We start from the raw sequence: 16821 nt of genomic DNA on the forward strand, positions 1-16821 counted from the left end.
GAGAGAGATGGAGGAAAACAAGCTCAGGCAATGAACGGGAATTAAAGAGGGAGAGATTGAATGTGAGGGAGAGAAAGCGAGAGAAAAAGAGAGAGAGAGAGAGAGAGAGAGAGAGGGGGAGAGGGAGGGAGAGAGAGGGAGGGAGGGAGAGAGAGGGAGGGAGAGAGAGAAGGAGAGAGAGAGAGGGAGAGGGAGAGGGGAGAGAGGGAGAGAGAGGGAGCGAGAGAGAGGGAGAGGGAGAGAGGGAGAGGGAGAGAGAGGGAGAGGGGCTGATGGAGATGACTAAACGGCACAGACAACACGGAGAGAAAAAGAACATTTGACAAAAATGCAAGAGAAGGAAACATTTAAAATCAATCATTTATAATGAAGCAGATTTAATTGCTCCTTAAAATCAATTCCTTCCAGTCGCCCAGCATTGTGGAGATGAACACCTATGTCTCCTAAACCAGCAACCTGTCACCACTATAGAATCTCCATTTATTTTGTGAACAAAGGTTTGGGGCAACCAAGCAGTAACTGAAATTCCATTAATCTAACGCACCAAAGCCCAACACACACAGAAAAAAAATCAAAGCCTCATCTCGCATGGTACCAGGTAAGAACGACCTCTGCGTGAACCCCCGTCTTAGACTACATCCAGTTATGGTTCTGTCATTAGTCACGAGATGCAGACAGTCGGAGAGAGAGATTAATGCCACCGGGGCCTGAGACTCTGTTGACAATCTTCCATCATCTTTAGGGTGGGGAGGGCGGAGGTGGAGGGGGTGGGTGGGTGGTGGAGGAGGGGGGGTGTGTAGGGTGGGATTTACACGCAGAAGAGGCAATCTGTTTACCCTTCTGCGATTATAAATCGGGGCGGCGCGGAATAAAAATGTTTAAATTCGCCCCCCCTCCCCTGAAAACAGAAATGTTTAAAATCGCCCCTTAAACAGAGGGCGCAGGTGATGTGTAATTGGGGGAAAAGTGGCTGAACTAATGTGTCTCCGGTTCCGAATGTTGGGTGTGTCAGTGTAACACTAAGTCACGGCCAGAGGAAGGGTGGGCTGAGGGAGAGGGGGGGTGGGTGGGGGGGCGAGGGTGGGGGTGGGTGAGGGGGGGGGTGAGAGGGGGGGTGGGTGAGAGGGGTGGGGTGGATGCGGAGAGAGGGGGGGTGGGTGGGTGTGAGGGGAGGGTGGATGAGAGGGGGGTGGGTGAGAGGGGGGGGTTGGATGCGGAGAGAGGGAGGGGTGGGAGAGAGGGGAGGGGTGGGTGAGAGGGGGGTGGGTGAGAGGGGGAGTGGATGTGGAGAGAGGGGGGTGGGTGGGTGTGAGGGGGGAGGTGAGAGGGGGGTGGGTGAGAAGGGGGGTGGATGCAGAGAGAGGGTGGGGGGATGGGTGGGTGAGAGGGGGGGTGGTTGAGAGAGGGGGGGTTGGTGAGAGGGGGTGGATGCGGAGAGAGGGGGGGTGGGTGAGAGGGGGGGTGGGTGTGAAGGGGTGGGTGAGGGGGGGTGGGTGAGGGGGGGTGGGTGAGAGGGGGGTGGGTGAGGGGGGGGTGGGTGTGAAGGGGTGGGTGAGGGGGGTTGTGGGAGGGGGTGGGTGTGAGGGGGGTGGATGCGGAGAGAGGGGGGGTGGGTGGGAGGGGTGGGGGGGGGAGGGGGGTGAGACGGGGGGGGGCGGTTCAGAGATGAGGGGGGGGGTGGGTGAGAGGGGGGTGGGTGAGGGGGGGTGGGTGAGAGGGAGGGTGGATGCAGAGAGAGGGTGGGGGGATGGGTGGGTGAGAGGGGGGGTGGTTGAGAGAGGGGGGGTGGGTGAGAGGGGGGGTGGGTGTGAAGGGGTGGGTGAGGGGGGGTGGGTGAGGGGGGGGTGGGTGAGAGGGGGTGGGTGAGGGGGGGGTGGGTGTGAAGGGGTGGGTGAGGGGGGTTGTGGGAGGGGTGGGTGTGAGGGGGGTGGATGCGGAGAGAGGGGGGGTGGGTGGGAGGGGTGGGAGGGGAGGGGGGTGAGACGGGGGGGGGCGGTTCAGAGATGAGGGGGGGGTGGGTGAGGGGGGGGTGGGTGAGGGGGGTTGTGGGAGGGGGTGGATGGGTGAGACGGGGGGGGTGCAGAGAGGGGGGTGGGTGAGAGGTGGGTGGGTGAGAGGGGGCGGTGGGTGAGAGGGGGGTGGGTGGATGCGGAGAGAGGGGGGGTGGGTGTGAAGGGGTGGGTGAGGGGGGTTGTGGGAGGGGGGTGGGTGAGAGGGGGGGGTGGGTGTGAAGGGGTGGGTGAGAGGGGGGGGGGTGGGTGAGAGGGGGGTGGGTGGATGCGGAAAGGGGGGGGGCAGGTGGGTGTGGAAGAGAGTCTTTAGGGAATGGCCTGAACTTTTGAACCAGTGCTGTGGATCATGAGCTTCTGTGCGCTAATGTGGCCCAGGATTTAATGCATTAACACAGGAGACGGCGGGCAAGAGCGCTCCGCTGCTGATCCTGCTAGCGCTGCGTGCCGGGGCAGGCAGATCGCCGCGTTAGACATGCATTGAATCCCCGGCTGATTAGTGGCGTGCTTCTGATATGCGGTTTGTTCGTTCCTTCCCTGCGCCGGGGCTGATGAAATCTCTTCAGAAATTAAAACTGCGTCGGAGATGAATAGCGTAATAATAATCTGTAGGTCAGGACAATGTGAAGCGGGGCGTGGAGGGGGTGATTAACATGGCAATCTGGAGCCCTGCAGAGGCAGCAGCTCCGTCTCTCTTCCCGGGCGCTGGGGCCTGGCAGGTAGATCCCACCACACTTGTCAGCTGGTCTATTATGCATGGGACCTGTACAGGCAACAGCCCCAAGTATAGCTCCCAGTACAGGCAACAGCTTCCAGTCTGAAGAAGGGTCTCGACCCGAAACGTCACCCATTCCTTCTCTCCCGAGATGCTGCCTGACCCGCTGAGTTACTCCAGCATTTTGTGAATAAAAACCTTCAATTTGTACCAGCATCTGCAGTTATCTTCTTATATTTCTAGCTTCCAGTACAGCCAATGTCTGTACAGGACGCTCCATCTCCCAGCACTCAGGTACAAATCAATCTGGGATGTGTTAAAGATAGAGTTGGATAGAGCTCCTGGGAATCAAGGGATGTGGGGAGAAAGCAGGAACTTGGGAACTGATTCTGGATGATCGGACATGATCGTATTGAATGGCAGTGCTGGCTCAAAAGGGCCGAATGGCCTATTCCTGCACCTATTTTCTCTGTTTCTATGTAATCCCCAATTCTCATCGATTCCCATCACCAGCCAGGAAACCTACACTGCCGGGGCTGGCCTTCGGCCTGGCTCCATGTGCTGGCCCTTCGGCCTGGCTCCATGTGCTGGCCCTTCGGCCCGGCTCAGTGTGCTGGCCCTTCGGCCCGGCTGTGTGTGCTGGCCCTCCTGTCGGAGTTCAAAAGGTCATAAGTGGCTAAGCTGAATTAGGCCATTCGGCCCATCAAATCTGTTCCGGCGTTCAATCATGGCTGATCTCTCTCCCTCCTGGCCCCATTCTCCTACCTCCTCCCCATAAACCCTGACACCTGTACTAATCAAGAATCTATCTATCTCTGCCTTAAATATATCCACTGACTTGGCCTCCACAGCCGTCTGTGGCAATGAATTCCACAGATTCACCACTCTCTGACTAAAGAAACTCCTCCTCATCTCCTGCCGAAATGAATGTCCTTTAATTCTGTGGCTGTGCCCTCTGGTCCTAGACTCTCCTACTAGTGGAAACATCCTCTCCACATCCACTCTATCCAGGCCTTTCATTATTCGGTGCGTTTCAATGTGGTCCCCTTTCATGCTCATTCAGTCTGTGACCTCTGTACTTCCCGCCTGTGACCTACACTCTCCCTCCCTCCCCTCCCCTCTTCCCTCCACTCCCTGACTAAGGAATGTCCCACAGTTAGGGTCGCCAACTGTCCCGTATTAGCCGGGACATCCCGTATTTTGGGCTAAATTAGTTTGCCCCGTACGGGACCGCCCTTGTCCCGTATTAGCAGGGTTGCCAACTTCCTCAATCCCGAATAAGGGACAAAGGGTGACGTCACCGCCCCGCACCCCATGTGACCTCACCCAGCCAGCGGCCACGTGCTCCCGCTCCACCAATGGCGGCCGCCTGGGCCAGGAGCACGTGGCCACTGGCTGGGTGAGGTCACGTGGGGCGCGGGGCGGTGACGTCACCTTGTCCTGTATTTGGGAGTGAGGAAGTTGGCGACCCTACCCACAGCAGGCTCTGATAGGAATAACACAATCTTAAAAAATATGACCCCATAAATAGCTATGAAATTAAATGGACAAAAACCGGCCCGCATCAAACTTTTAGTTTGGTTTAAGATAGACACAAAATGCTGGAGTAACTCAGCGCGTCAGGCAGCATCTCTGGAGAAAAGGAATAGACGACGTTTCGGGTCGAGACCCTTCTTCAGGCTGGTACAGTTAACCTACAAACTTGCGCGTCTTTCGAATGTTGGGGGAAACTGGAACATCCGTAGTTAGCCGGGTGCTCCGGTTTCCTCCCACACTCCAAAGACATGCAGGTTTGTAGGTTAATTGGCTTTGGTAAAAATTGTAAGTTGGCTCTGGTGTGTTGGATGGCGTTAGTGTACGGGGATCGCTGGTCTGCTCAAAGTGCAAGAAAGTTAGGAAGAAAACTGCAGATGCCGGTTTAAATCGAAGGTAGACACAAAATGCTGGAGTAACTCAGCGGGTCAGGCAGCATCTTGGGAGAGAAGGAATGGGTGGCGTTTCGGGTCTAATACACTAGTGTTTACCAACTAGGTTTAGTTTACTTTAGTTTAGAGATACAGCGCGGAAACAGGCCCTTCGGCCCACCGGGTCCGTGTCGACCAGTGATCCCCGCACACTAACATTATCCCACACACACACACACACACCAGGGACAATTTACAATTTTTACCAAGCCAATTAACTTACAAACCTGCACGTCTTGGAGTGTGGGAGGGAACCGGAGAAAAGCTTGGCAATAAACTGAACTGAAACTGAAGGTCGGAATGCCGAGGCTGGGCACAGGTGTAAATGGCAGAGGATTGAATGTAGTATAGTTGAACTGGCACCCTGCTCAGTCCAACGACACGAGACCAAATAGCAGACTACTGGCTCAGGGCCAATGCCACAGGAGGTTGGATCGATTCTAAAACAATCCACTCACCCTCATTACTCATTGTAAAAGTTATACATTGCTCATTGATCCACCTTAATAATTAGATGTCTAATTATGTTATTAGAAATGAATTAAAAAGATCCAGAGGTAACTGTTAGAGTGTTTGTCCGAACGGTGGAATCATTATTTTGTGAAACTCATTTCATTTATCAATGCCTTTAAGAATTTTGTACGTGTTTTTTTTTTAATATCTAAAATAAATCCTATCTGGAAATTTATTTTAAAATACTTTCCTTTCCCCCACTACTCCGGCCTTCCCAGCATGTTCATCCACTTCCCAATAAAGCTTCTAGATTATTCTCCCAGGATTAGAGCAGAATTCTTTGGCACAAAAAAAGACTTTTTTTTTCTCTCTCTCTCTCTCTGGTTTGCAAAATTAAACCAATTAATTTCATTTTAAAGTCACAGAGAGAGAGAGTGAGAGAGATATATATATATATAGAGAGAGAGAGAAAGAAAGAGAGAGAGAGAGAGAGAGAGAGAGAGAGGGAGGGAGGGAGGGGAAAACAGGCTCAGGCAGTGAACAGGAATTAAAGAGGGAGAGACTGAATGTGAGGGGGAGAAAGCGAGAGAGAGAGAGAGAGAGAGAGAGTCGGAGAGGGAGAGGGAGTGAGTGGGACAGGGAGAGGGAGAGGGAGGGAGGGGGAAATGCGAGGCTATGTTTAACACCTTGTTGGTCACATGCACAAGAGATCCACAAACCTAGACTATCCACTGACCGACCGGGCATTCAATAATGGCGCCACAAATGGCGGCCCCCACGTGTAATATTTGCAAAAATAATTTCACCGTGCAGTTGCAGACGAGACAAATAAAGCCCCGTTGACTGTTGGTTTCTCGGCAGGTGTAGCAACACCTGCCAGTGGCAGGAAGAGGGGAGGGGTAGATGTACAAGTATCCCGCTCGCGGGGATAGCCGCGTTGGGGAGTTGGAGATGGTTATCATGACGAAAAGTAGTGAGGAATTTGGACGGGGCGGTACCTGTTCCCAAATCGAACAGCAGACAGACAGCGAGAGGAGTTGAGTCAACAAGCATGGGGGGGGGGGGGTAGTCAGGGGGCAACTGTTGAGTAGGCTGGGACTCTATTCTATGGAGTGCAGGAGGATGAGGGGAGATCTTATAAAATCATGAGAGGAACAGATCGGGTAGATGCGCAGAGTCTCTTGCCCAGAGTTGGGGAATCGAGGACTAGAGGACACGGGTTCAAGGTGAAGGGGAAAAGATTTAATAGTTGGAGGGGTAACGTTTTCACGCAGAGGGTGGTGGGTGTATGGAACGAGCTGCCGGAGGAGGTAGTTGAGGCTGGGACTATCCCAGAAACAGATACATGGGATTGGAAAGGTTTGGAGGGATGCGGGGACGGTTGCCAACTTCCTCACGCCCAAATACGGGACAAGGGGTGACGTCACCGCCCCGCGCCCCACGTGACCTCGCCCAGCCAGCGGCCACGTGCTCCCGCTCCACCAATGGCGGCCGCCCGGGCCGGGAGCACGTGGCCGCTGGCTGTGTGAGGTCACGTGGGGTACGGGGCAGTGACGTCACCCCCTTGTCCCGTATTTGGGAATGAGGAAGTTGGCAACCGTACTAACTCGGGACAGGGGCGGGACAAACGAATTTAGCCCAAAATACGGGATGTCCCGGCGGATACGGGACAGTTGGCAACCCTAGATATGGGCCAAACACGGGCAGGTGGGACGAGTGCTGCTGAGATATGTTGGCCGGCGTGGGCAAGGTGGGCCGAAGGGCCTGTTCCCACGCTGGTACAAATTATACTATCAGTTCCCACGCTGTGTCACTCGATGACTCGTGTAGGAAAAATACTGCAGATGCTGGTTAAAAATCGAAGGGAGACACAAAATGCTGGAGTAACTCGTTGGGTCAGGCAGCATCTGTGGAGAACATGGATAGGTGACGTTTCACAGAGTGTTGGAGTAACTCAGTGGGTCAGGCAGCATCTGTAGAGGGAAGGGTCTCGACCCGAAACGTCACCCATTCCTTCTCTCCTGAGCCTGACCCGCTGAGTTACTCCAGCATTCTGTGTCCACCTTCACTCCATGACTCTGTGACTGTCTGGTGCGAGCTTGGACACAGGCAGAGGCTGGCGGCGGGTGAAAGATGAGAGGGCAGACGTGGCCTGAGTAAAGTGCATCCATCAGGCAGTGGACAAGTGCGGTATGCCAGCACCAACGCCAGCACCAGCACCAGCCACGCTGGACAAACACGCCCCGCGCCCCGGGTTTCCAAGCCCTGCTCTCTGTAAGCGTGTGTGCTGGCCAGCTCAACGTTGGCACGGATCCCTCTGCAAAATGCAGCGACGTTTGAGGTTGGAGGGCTGCAACGCCAAGTAATTAAGCTTAATTTATTGGCGAAGTCTATTCTAACAGCTCTTTGAGTGGATGTCAGTATTAGGACAGCTATAATCTGTCTGTGGCGGCTACAACAATAAACACGGTGCAAAGTGGCTGTCACCACCACAGCCATTACTCCCTTTAATAAACAACGGTGAAACACAGAGCCGTTATCTGTGCGTCATGTCCCGGTCTACAGTTGCATTTGCAAAGCCTGGGAGATGTTAGGAGGCAGGCGAGACTCATTAGTACTCCGAGATTGCAAATCCCAGTTTTACCTTGCAAACTCTGGACTGGTCAGATTGTTTGGGGAGTATAGCTGCTGACGGGAGATATGCCCCTCGCCACTGCGGGGTCCCCTTCTCCAACTTACCCCCGGGTTCCATCCTGGCCACGTGCTTGTCCACGAGCGATAGTTCTACTCAATAACCAAAATCTGTAGTCTCTTTTTTGCTCTGGTTTATTTTCACCCACATGTTCAGACCGTAATGTTGTATCCTTATCGTTTTGATGTGTTTATGCTTCATTCTTAAGTGTTTACTGTATGTTTGTGTTGTCATTTGTGAGCGGAGCACCAAGGCACATTCCTTGTATATGCACATACTTGGCCAATAAACTTATTCATTCATTCGTTCTGTACGTTCCTGCGCGGGTTTTCTCCGGGTGCTCCGCCCCCCTCCCCCCCACTCCCGAGGCGTACAGGTTTGTAGGTTAACAGGCTTGGTGGAAGTGTATATAGAAAATAGGTACAGGAGTAGGCCATTCGGCCCTTCGTGCCCACACCGCCACTCAATATGATCATGGCTGATCATCCAACTCAGTATCCCGTACCTGCCTTCTCTCCATACCCCCTGATCCCTTTAGCCACAAGGGCCACATCTAACTCCCTCTTAAATATAGCCAATGAACTGGCCTCAACTACCTTCTGTGGCAGAGAATTCCTCAGATTCACCACTCTGTGTGAAAAAAACCGTTCTCATCTCGGTCCTAAAAGACTTCCCCTTATCCTTAAACTGTGACCCCTTGTTCTGGACTTCCCCAACATCGGGAACAATCTTCCCGCATCTAGTCCATCCAACCCCTTAAGAATTTTGTACGTTTCTATAAGACCCCCCTCAATCTTCTAAATTCCAGCGAGTACAAGCCGAGTCTATCCAGTCTTTCTTCATATGAAAGTCCTGCCATCCCAGGAATCAATCTGGTGAACCTTCTCTGTACTCCCTCTATGGCAAGAATATTATTGTCCCGAGTGTGCGTATGTGATGGTGTTAATGTGCGGGGATCGCTGGTCGGCGTGGACTCGGTGGGTCGAAGGGCCTGTTTCCTTGCTGTATCACTAAACTAAACGTGGCCGTTTATGACGCGACATTTCTATGATCCCTGTCACGACATTTTCACAACAAGCCGAAGACTTCAAAAAGATGGTCACAACTGAAATGTTAGCAATCTTCTCAAAACAGCAACGCTACAGTGACGAGATCACTTGTTTGGTAAATCGTGTTCAAAGGAACAGCAAGGAACTGCAGACGCTGGTCTGCACTGAAAGTAGACACAAAATGCTGGAGCCTTGTGACCTTATGACTTGTGATGGGTCTGGGGACATGGTTCCTAGCTGAGGGGGTCACACTCAGGTCACTGTGAGATCTCCACACTCCACGTCCATTCAGTGGCGGATCTTTCCAGAAACTTACCTGCAGTTCCGGGAAGAGTAGAAAGATACAAAGCAAACCTCAACAGGCCAGCTCGTAGCCTTGCTTTCCCTCTATCTCCGTCCCTCTCACACCCGAGATAGACATTAGACAATAGGTGTAGGAGGAGGCCATTCGGCCCTTCGAGCCAGCACCGCCATTCAATGTGATCATGGCTGATAATTCTCAATCAGTACCCCATTCCTGCCTTCTCCCCGTACCCCCCTGACTCCGCTACCCTAAAGAACTCTATCCAGCTCTCTCTTGAATGTATTCAGAGAATTGGCCTCCACTGCCTTCTGAGGCAGAGAATTCCACAGATTCACAACTCTCTGACTGAAAAAGTTTTTCCTCATCTCCGTTCTAAATGGCCAACCCCTTATTCTTAAACTGTGGCCCCTTGTTCTGGACTCCCCCAACATTGGGAACATATTTCCTGCCTCTAACATGTCCAACCCCTTAATAATCTTATACGTTTCGATAAGATCTCCTCTCATCCTTCTAAATTCCAGTGTATACAAGCCTGAAGAATAGTTCGGAATCCTTCTTCAGACTAGGAACATATGAAGAAGGGTCCCGACCTGAAACGTCGCCTATTCTTTTTCTCCAGAGATGCTGCCAGATCGAAACTGTTCCAATCAAAACGTTGCCTATTATATTTCTCCAGAGATAACTGAGTTACTCCAGCATTTTGTGTCTATCTTTGGTAAAAACCAGCATCTGCAATTCTTTCCTACACATTAAACCTATATTTCTCTAAGGCCTTCTCTGCACCTAATGTTACAGGCCACCCTGCCTTAGTGTGTATCAGCAGTCTTGGATAGATTATACCAGACTCCTTCATCCGTTTATCTTTGAACATTAAAGACAGACACAAAATGCTGAGTCTGAAGAAGGATCTCGACCCGAAACGTCACCCATTCCTTCCCCCCAGAGATGCTGCCTGTCCCGCTGAGTTACTCCAGCATTTTGTGTCTATCTTAGGTGAGGTTTATGTTTAGGTTCATTATTGTTAGATGTACCAAGGAGCAGTAAAACTATGCAATCTAATCAGATAATACGACATACTCAAGTGCAATAGGTAGAGCAAAGGGGAAGATACAGAGTGTAGAATATAGTTCTCAGCATTGTAGCGCATCAGTTCCACAGACAAAGTCCAATGTCCGCAATGGGGTAGAGGCGAATCAGACAGTACCCTAGCTTATGGTCAGCCATGATCGCATTGAATGGCGGTGCTGGCTCGAAGGGCTGAATGGCAGAGAATTCCACAGATTCACAACTCTCTGACTGAAAAGGTTTTTCCTCATCTCCGTTCTAATTGGCCTACCCCTTATTCTTAAACCCTGGTTCTGGACTCCCCCAACATTGGGAACATGTTTCCTGCCTCTAACTTGTCCAACCCCTTAATAACCTTGTATGTTTTGATAAGATCCCCTCTCATCCTTTTAAATTACAAGCCTAGTCGCTCCAGTCTTTCAACATATGACAGTCCCGCCATTCCGGGAATTAACCTAGTAAACCTACGCTGTACGCCTTCAATAGCAAGAATATCCTTCCTCAAATTTGGAGAACAAAACTGCACACAGAACTCCAGGTGCGGTCTCACTAGGGCCCTGTACAACTGCAGAAGGACCTCTTTGCTCCTCTACTCAACTCCTCTTGTTATGAAGGCCAACATTCCATTGGCTTTCTTCACTGCCTGCTGTACCTGCATGCTTCCTTTCAGTGACTGATGCACTAGGACACCCAGATCTCGTTGTACGTCCCCTTTTCCTAACTTGACATCATTCAGATAATAATCTGCCTTCCTATTCTTACCACCAAAGTGGATAACCTCACACTTATCCACATTAAACTGCATCTGCCATGCATCCGCCCACTCACACAACCTGTCCAAGTCACCCTGCAACCTCATAGCATCTTCCTCACACCTCACACACCACCCAGCTTTGTATCATCTGCAAATTTGCTAATGGTACTTTTAATCCCTTCATCCAAGTCATTAATGTATATTGTAAATACACCCAGCACCGAGCCTTGCGGTACCCCACTAGTTACTGCCTGCCATTCTGAAAGGGACCCATTTATCCCCACTCTTTGCTTTCTGTCTGTCAACCCTACCCCCAATACCATGTGGTCTAATTTTGCCCACTAATCTCCTATGTGGAACCTTGTCGAAGGCTTTCTGAAAGTCGAGGTACACCACATCCACCGGCTCTCCCCTGTCAATTTTCCTAGTTACATCCTCAAAAAATTCCAGAAGATTAGTCAAGCATGATTTCCCCTTCGTAAATCCATGCTGTCTCGGAACGATCCTGTTACTACTATCCAAATGCTCCGCAATTTCGTCTTTTATAATTGACTCCAGCATCTTCCCCACCAATGGTGTCTGTCCTATTGTTCAGAATGTTGTCTGTCTGCCTTGGAGCATCCATTAGAGAAACACGGAATCAGAAAAATAGGTGCAGGAGTAGGCCATTTGGCCCTTCAAGCCAGCATCGCCATTTAATATAAGCATGGCAGATCATGCCAAATCAGTACCCCATTCCTGCCTTCTCCCTGTATCCCTTGATTTCATTAGCCCAAGAGCCAAATCTAACTCTTTCTTGAAAACATCTAGTGAATCGACCTCCACTGCCTTCTGTGGCAGAGAATTCCACAGATTCACAACTCTCTGGGTGAAAAGTTTTTTCCTCATCTCAGTCCTAAATGGCCGACCCCTTATTCTTAAACTGAGACCCCTGGTTCTGGACTCCCCCGACATCGGGAACATTTTTTTCTTGCACCTAGCCTGTGCAATCCCTTAAGGATTTTGTATGTTTCTATAAGAGCCCCTCTCATCCGTCTAAATTCCAGTGGACACAAGCCCGGTCGACCCACACTTTCATTGTGCGTCAGGCTGACCGAGGAGGTCAGGTCAGTGCGGACAGGCCGGAACATGGAGTGGACAGGGAGAGCAGGAAGCCGACGTACCTTCCTCCTGGACGTCGGAGGCCACGGAAGCGTTGTCGGAGGGGCCGGACGGAGCCTGGGTCAGGCTCTGGTTGTCATCAGAACTCTCCTCCTGGCTGCGATCCCAGTCTCCACCTTCCCCTGGAGCGGCAACAGACAGAGGGAGAGAAAGATACAAGTGGTTAGCAATGCCACAACACACCGGCCACAAGATCCACACACAATGCAAAGTAATCACACCATCCCATCAGCCTGAAGAAGGGTCTCCACCTGAAACGTCACCCATTCATTCCTTCTCTCCAGAGATGCTGCCTGTCCCGCTGAGTTACTCCAGCATTTTGTGTCTATATACCATCCCATCAATGGGCTTTCATAAGTTCAGAAGTGATAGAAGCAGAATTAGGCCATTCGGCCCATCAAGTCTACTCTGGCATGCAATCGTGTCTGATCTATCTCTCCTAACCCCATTCTCCTGCCTTCTCCCCATAATTCCTGACACCCGTACTAATCTAGAATCCGTCTATCTCTTCCTTACAAATATCCATGGACTTGGCCTCCACAGCCATCTGTGGCGAAGAATTCCACATTGGCTAACTCAAATCCAACAACCATTAATAAATGAGATCTGAGGAATTATTGATGGTTGTTTACAAAAATAGACACCAAGTGCTGGAGTAACTCAGTGGGCAGTCAGCATCTCTGGAGAACATGGATAGGTGACGTTTCACAGAGTGCTGGAGTAACTCAGCGGGTCAGTCAGCATCTCTGGAGAACATGGATAGGTGACTTTTCACAGAGTGCTGGAGTAACTCAGGGGGTCAGGCAGTATCTCTGGAGAACATCAGTCTGAAACAGGGTCTCGACCCGAAACGTCACCCATTCCTTCTCTCCAGAGATGCTGCCTGACCCGCTGAGTTACTCCAGCATTTTGTGTCTACCAGCCACTGAGGACATATTTTAGATGCAGCGACTGTTGTAGACCCGGTGTCCAGTCCGGACTCCCCCATGGGGAAGGCAGATATGCAAAGTCCCCTCTGCCCTGCAAACAACGCACCCGTGCCTGCAATAAAACAATCCAAGAACGCTACTTTCCAAAGGAAAGCCATCTAATTCACATTAGAAAGAATCAATACAAACTGTTTGCACCAACTCCCCAGAGAACCCACTGCATAGATTGTCCACTCACTCATCCAAATAATCTCTCTGCAGATTAGTTTTAAATTTGCCCCTTTGAACGCCAGCCCTGCCCTCGCCTGCCAGCGCCTCGTGTACCCGGGATGGGGGGCTGTCTGGCACTGAGTCCAAATCTAACACACATCCCCATCTCCCACTCACTCATAATCCTGGCATTTACGGTGGCGCAGCGGGTAGAGCTGCTGCCTCACAGCGCCAGAGACTCGGGTTCGGTCCTGACTACGGGTGCTGTCTGCACGGTGTTTGTACGTTCTCCCCGTGACCTGCGTAGGTTTTCTCCAGGTGCTTTGGTTTCCTCCCACACTCCAAAGGCATACAGGTTTGTAGGTGAATTGGCTTCGGTAAAAAATTGTGCATTATCCCTAGTGTATGTAGGATTGTATTGATCGCTGGTCAGCACGGAGTTGGTGGGCCGAAGGGCCTGTTTCAGCGCTGTATCTCCAAGGACTGAAGTCTAATGCATCGGGCCTGCAACACTGCCACAGCTGAGTTGCAGTCTCGTTGAAAAAGGGCCAGAAATGTCCATGATGAAGGAGTTACTGTTTAATTGATTGCTTGAAAGATCCAGCATGGAAACAGGCCCTTCAGCCCACCCAGTTCATGCCGGCCATCAATCACCCACTTTTTCATGCACAGTCAGTCTGAAGAAGGGTCTCGACCAGAAACGTCACCCATTCCTTCTCTCCAGAGATACTGCCTGACCTGCTGATTTACTCCAGCATTTTGTGATACCTACTTTTCCATGCACAGCAGGGGCAAACTATCACCTGAATGTCTCTTGGATGTGGGAAGCATCTATCTCCACGCTATCTGCGCACTTAGGGGCAATTTACAGAAGCCAATTAACCTACAAACCCGCACATCTTTGGGATGTGGGAGGAAACCAGAGCACCCGGGGAAATCCACGCGGTCAATAGACAATAGGTGCAGGAGGAGGCCATTCAGCCCTTCGAGCCAGCACCACCATTCAATGTGATCATGGCTGAACATTCTCAATCAGTACCCCGTTCCTGCCTTCTCCCCATACCCCCTGACTCCGCTATCCTTTAGAGCTCTATCTAGCTCTCTCTTGAAAGCATTCAGAGAATTGGCCTCCACTGCCTTCTGAGGCAGAGAATTCCACAGATTTACAACTCTCTGACTGAAAAGGTTTTTCCTCATCTCCGTTCTAAATGGCTTACCCCTTATTCTTAAACTGTGGCCCCTGGTTCTGGACTCCCCCAACATTGGGAACATGTTTCCTGCCTCTAACGTGTCCAACCCCTTAATAATCTTATATGTTTCGATAAGATCCCCTCTCATCCTTCTAAATGCCAATGTATACAAGCCTAGTCGCTCCAGTCTTTCAACATATGACAGTCCCGCCATTCCAGGAATTAACCTAGTAAACCTACGCTGCACGCCCTCAATAGCAAGAATATCCTTCCTCAAATATGGAGACCAAAACTGCACACAGTACTCCAGGTGCGGTCTCACTATGGCCCTGTACAACTGCAGAAGGACCTCTTTGCTCCTATACTCAACTCCTCTTGTTATGAAGGCCAACATTCCATTGGCTTTCTTCACTGCCTGCTGTACCTGCATGCTTCCTTTCAGTGACTGATGCACTAGGACACCCAGATCTCGTTGTACGTCCCCTTTTCCTAACATGACACCATTCAGATAATAATCTGCCTTCCTATTCTTACCACCAAAGTGGATAACCTCACACTTATCCACATTAAACTGCATCTGCCATGCATCCGCCCACTCACACAACCTGTCCAAGTCACCCTGCAACCTCATAGCATCTTCCTCACAGTTCACACTACCACCCAGCTTTGTATCATCTGCAAATTTGCTAATGGTACTTTTAATCCCTTCATCCGTCGTTAATGTATATTGTAAATAGCTGTGGTCCCAGCACCGAGCCTTGCGGTACCCCACTAGTTACTGCCTGCCATTCTGAGTCACTGCCTGCCATCTTGTTGCACAGGGAGAACGTGCAAACTCCCACAGAGGCAGCACCCGAGGTCAGGATGGAACCCGGGTCTCTGGTGCTGTGAGGCAGCGGGTCTAGCCGCTGCGACGCCGAGTCGAGAGTCACTTGCATCCCCCATGCATCAGCCACCCTGCTGTGCAGCTGGGAATGTGCATGCCCGGCTACAGGTGGCGGGAGGAACGCAGCGACAGGCAGCTTAGAGAAGGAGGCAAGGGAACTTGTGTGAGACTTGACTTGTTTACGCAAGCAGGTTCTGACGTCTCAGCTGACAGGACGCCCGCTCCAAAATAAATTAAACGCAAAACGAGATAAATCAAACAGGGCAGCAGACTGATTTTATTGTTTACTTTCCAAAGTACAACTATGAAGTCAGCATAAGACAGGCACAGAGTGCTGGAGTAACTCAGCGGGACAGGCAGCATCTCTGGAGAACATGGATAGGTGACGTTTCACAGAGTGCTGGAGTAACTCAGCGGGTCAGGCAGCATCTCTGGAGAACATGGATAGGTGACGTTTCACAGAGTGCCTGAGTAACTCAGAGGGCCAGGCTGCATCTCTGGAGAACATGGATAGGTGACGTTTCAGGTCGAGACCCTTCCTCAGACTGAGAGTCAGGGGAAAGGGAAACGAGAGATATAGACGGTACGTTGGACAAGTGAATGAAAGATATGCAAAAAACAACGATAATCATGGAAATTCGGAGCCCACAATGGTCCATTGTTGGTTGTAGGGTAGGTGATAACGAGATGTGTAGACAGTGGAACTCAACAGTGAAACTAGGATGAAAACCAGGGTGGGGGAGGGTCGGGGAGAGAGGGGATGCAGGGTTACTTGAAGGTAGAAACATCTATTTTCATAATTAGTACGGGTGTCAGAGGTTATGGGAGAAGGCAGGAGAATGAGGTTAGGAGAGAGAGATAGATCAGCCATGATTGCATGGCGGAGTAGACTCGATGGGCCGAATGGTCTAATTCTACTCCTATTCCTTATGACCTTATACCACTGGTGTGCAATGGAGGGGAGACACAAAATGCTGGAGTAACTCAGCGGGTCAGGCAGCATCTCTGGAGAGAAGGAATGGGTGACGTTTCGGGTCAAGACCCTGTTTCAGTAGTCAATGTTCATACCGCTGGGGTGTAAGCTGCCCAAGTGAAATATGAGGTGCTGTTCCTCCAATTTGCACGGGGCTTCACTCTGACAGTGGAGGAGGCCCAGGACATGAAAGGTCAGTGTACATTTAGCTCACTGATACATTCAGCTGATGTATCTGTCATCACCAGGCAAGGGTTATGACATTTCCATGCACCTTGCTTCCTCCTCTATCCTCTCCCCGGGCGCCATTTTGGGTGGGCAATTGTCCCTCTGGCAACAGAGCTGGGGGGGTAGGGGGGTCACAGGCCATGGACATTACAGGCTGAGGCATAAACGCCAGGCCCACACTCCAGGGCAGCGAGAGGGAGGAACGCGGAGACCGCAAGCAACTGCAGAGAGTTGCGGAC

The 16821-nt window shown here is 51.2% G+C and overlaps 1 protein-coding gene across 1 annotated transcript in view; it reads right to left on the reverse strand.

The window, feature by feature from the left end:
• The window catches only part of LOC144607533 (src kinase-associated phosphoprotein 2-like), a 209206-nt gene that overhangs the window by 117317 nt on the left and 75068 nt on the right, over positions 1-16821 (reverse strand). Inside the window, exon 4 of the mRNA XM_078424427.1 lies at positions 12169-12288. Within this exon, the coding sequence (XP_078280553.1) occupies positions 12169-12288 (120 nt within the window). The remainder of the gene's footprint in view (positions 1-12168; positions 12289-16821) is intronic.

The sequence above is a fragment of the Rhinoraja longicauda genome, chromosome 29, assembly GCF_053455715.1.
Source record: "Rhinoraja longicauda isolate Sanriku21f chromosome 29, sRhiLon1.1, whole genome shotgun sequence".
Taxonomy (NCBI): Eukaryota; Metazoa; Chordata; class Chondrichthyes; order Rajiformes; family Arhynchobatidae; genus Rhinoraja; species Rhinoraja longicauda.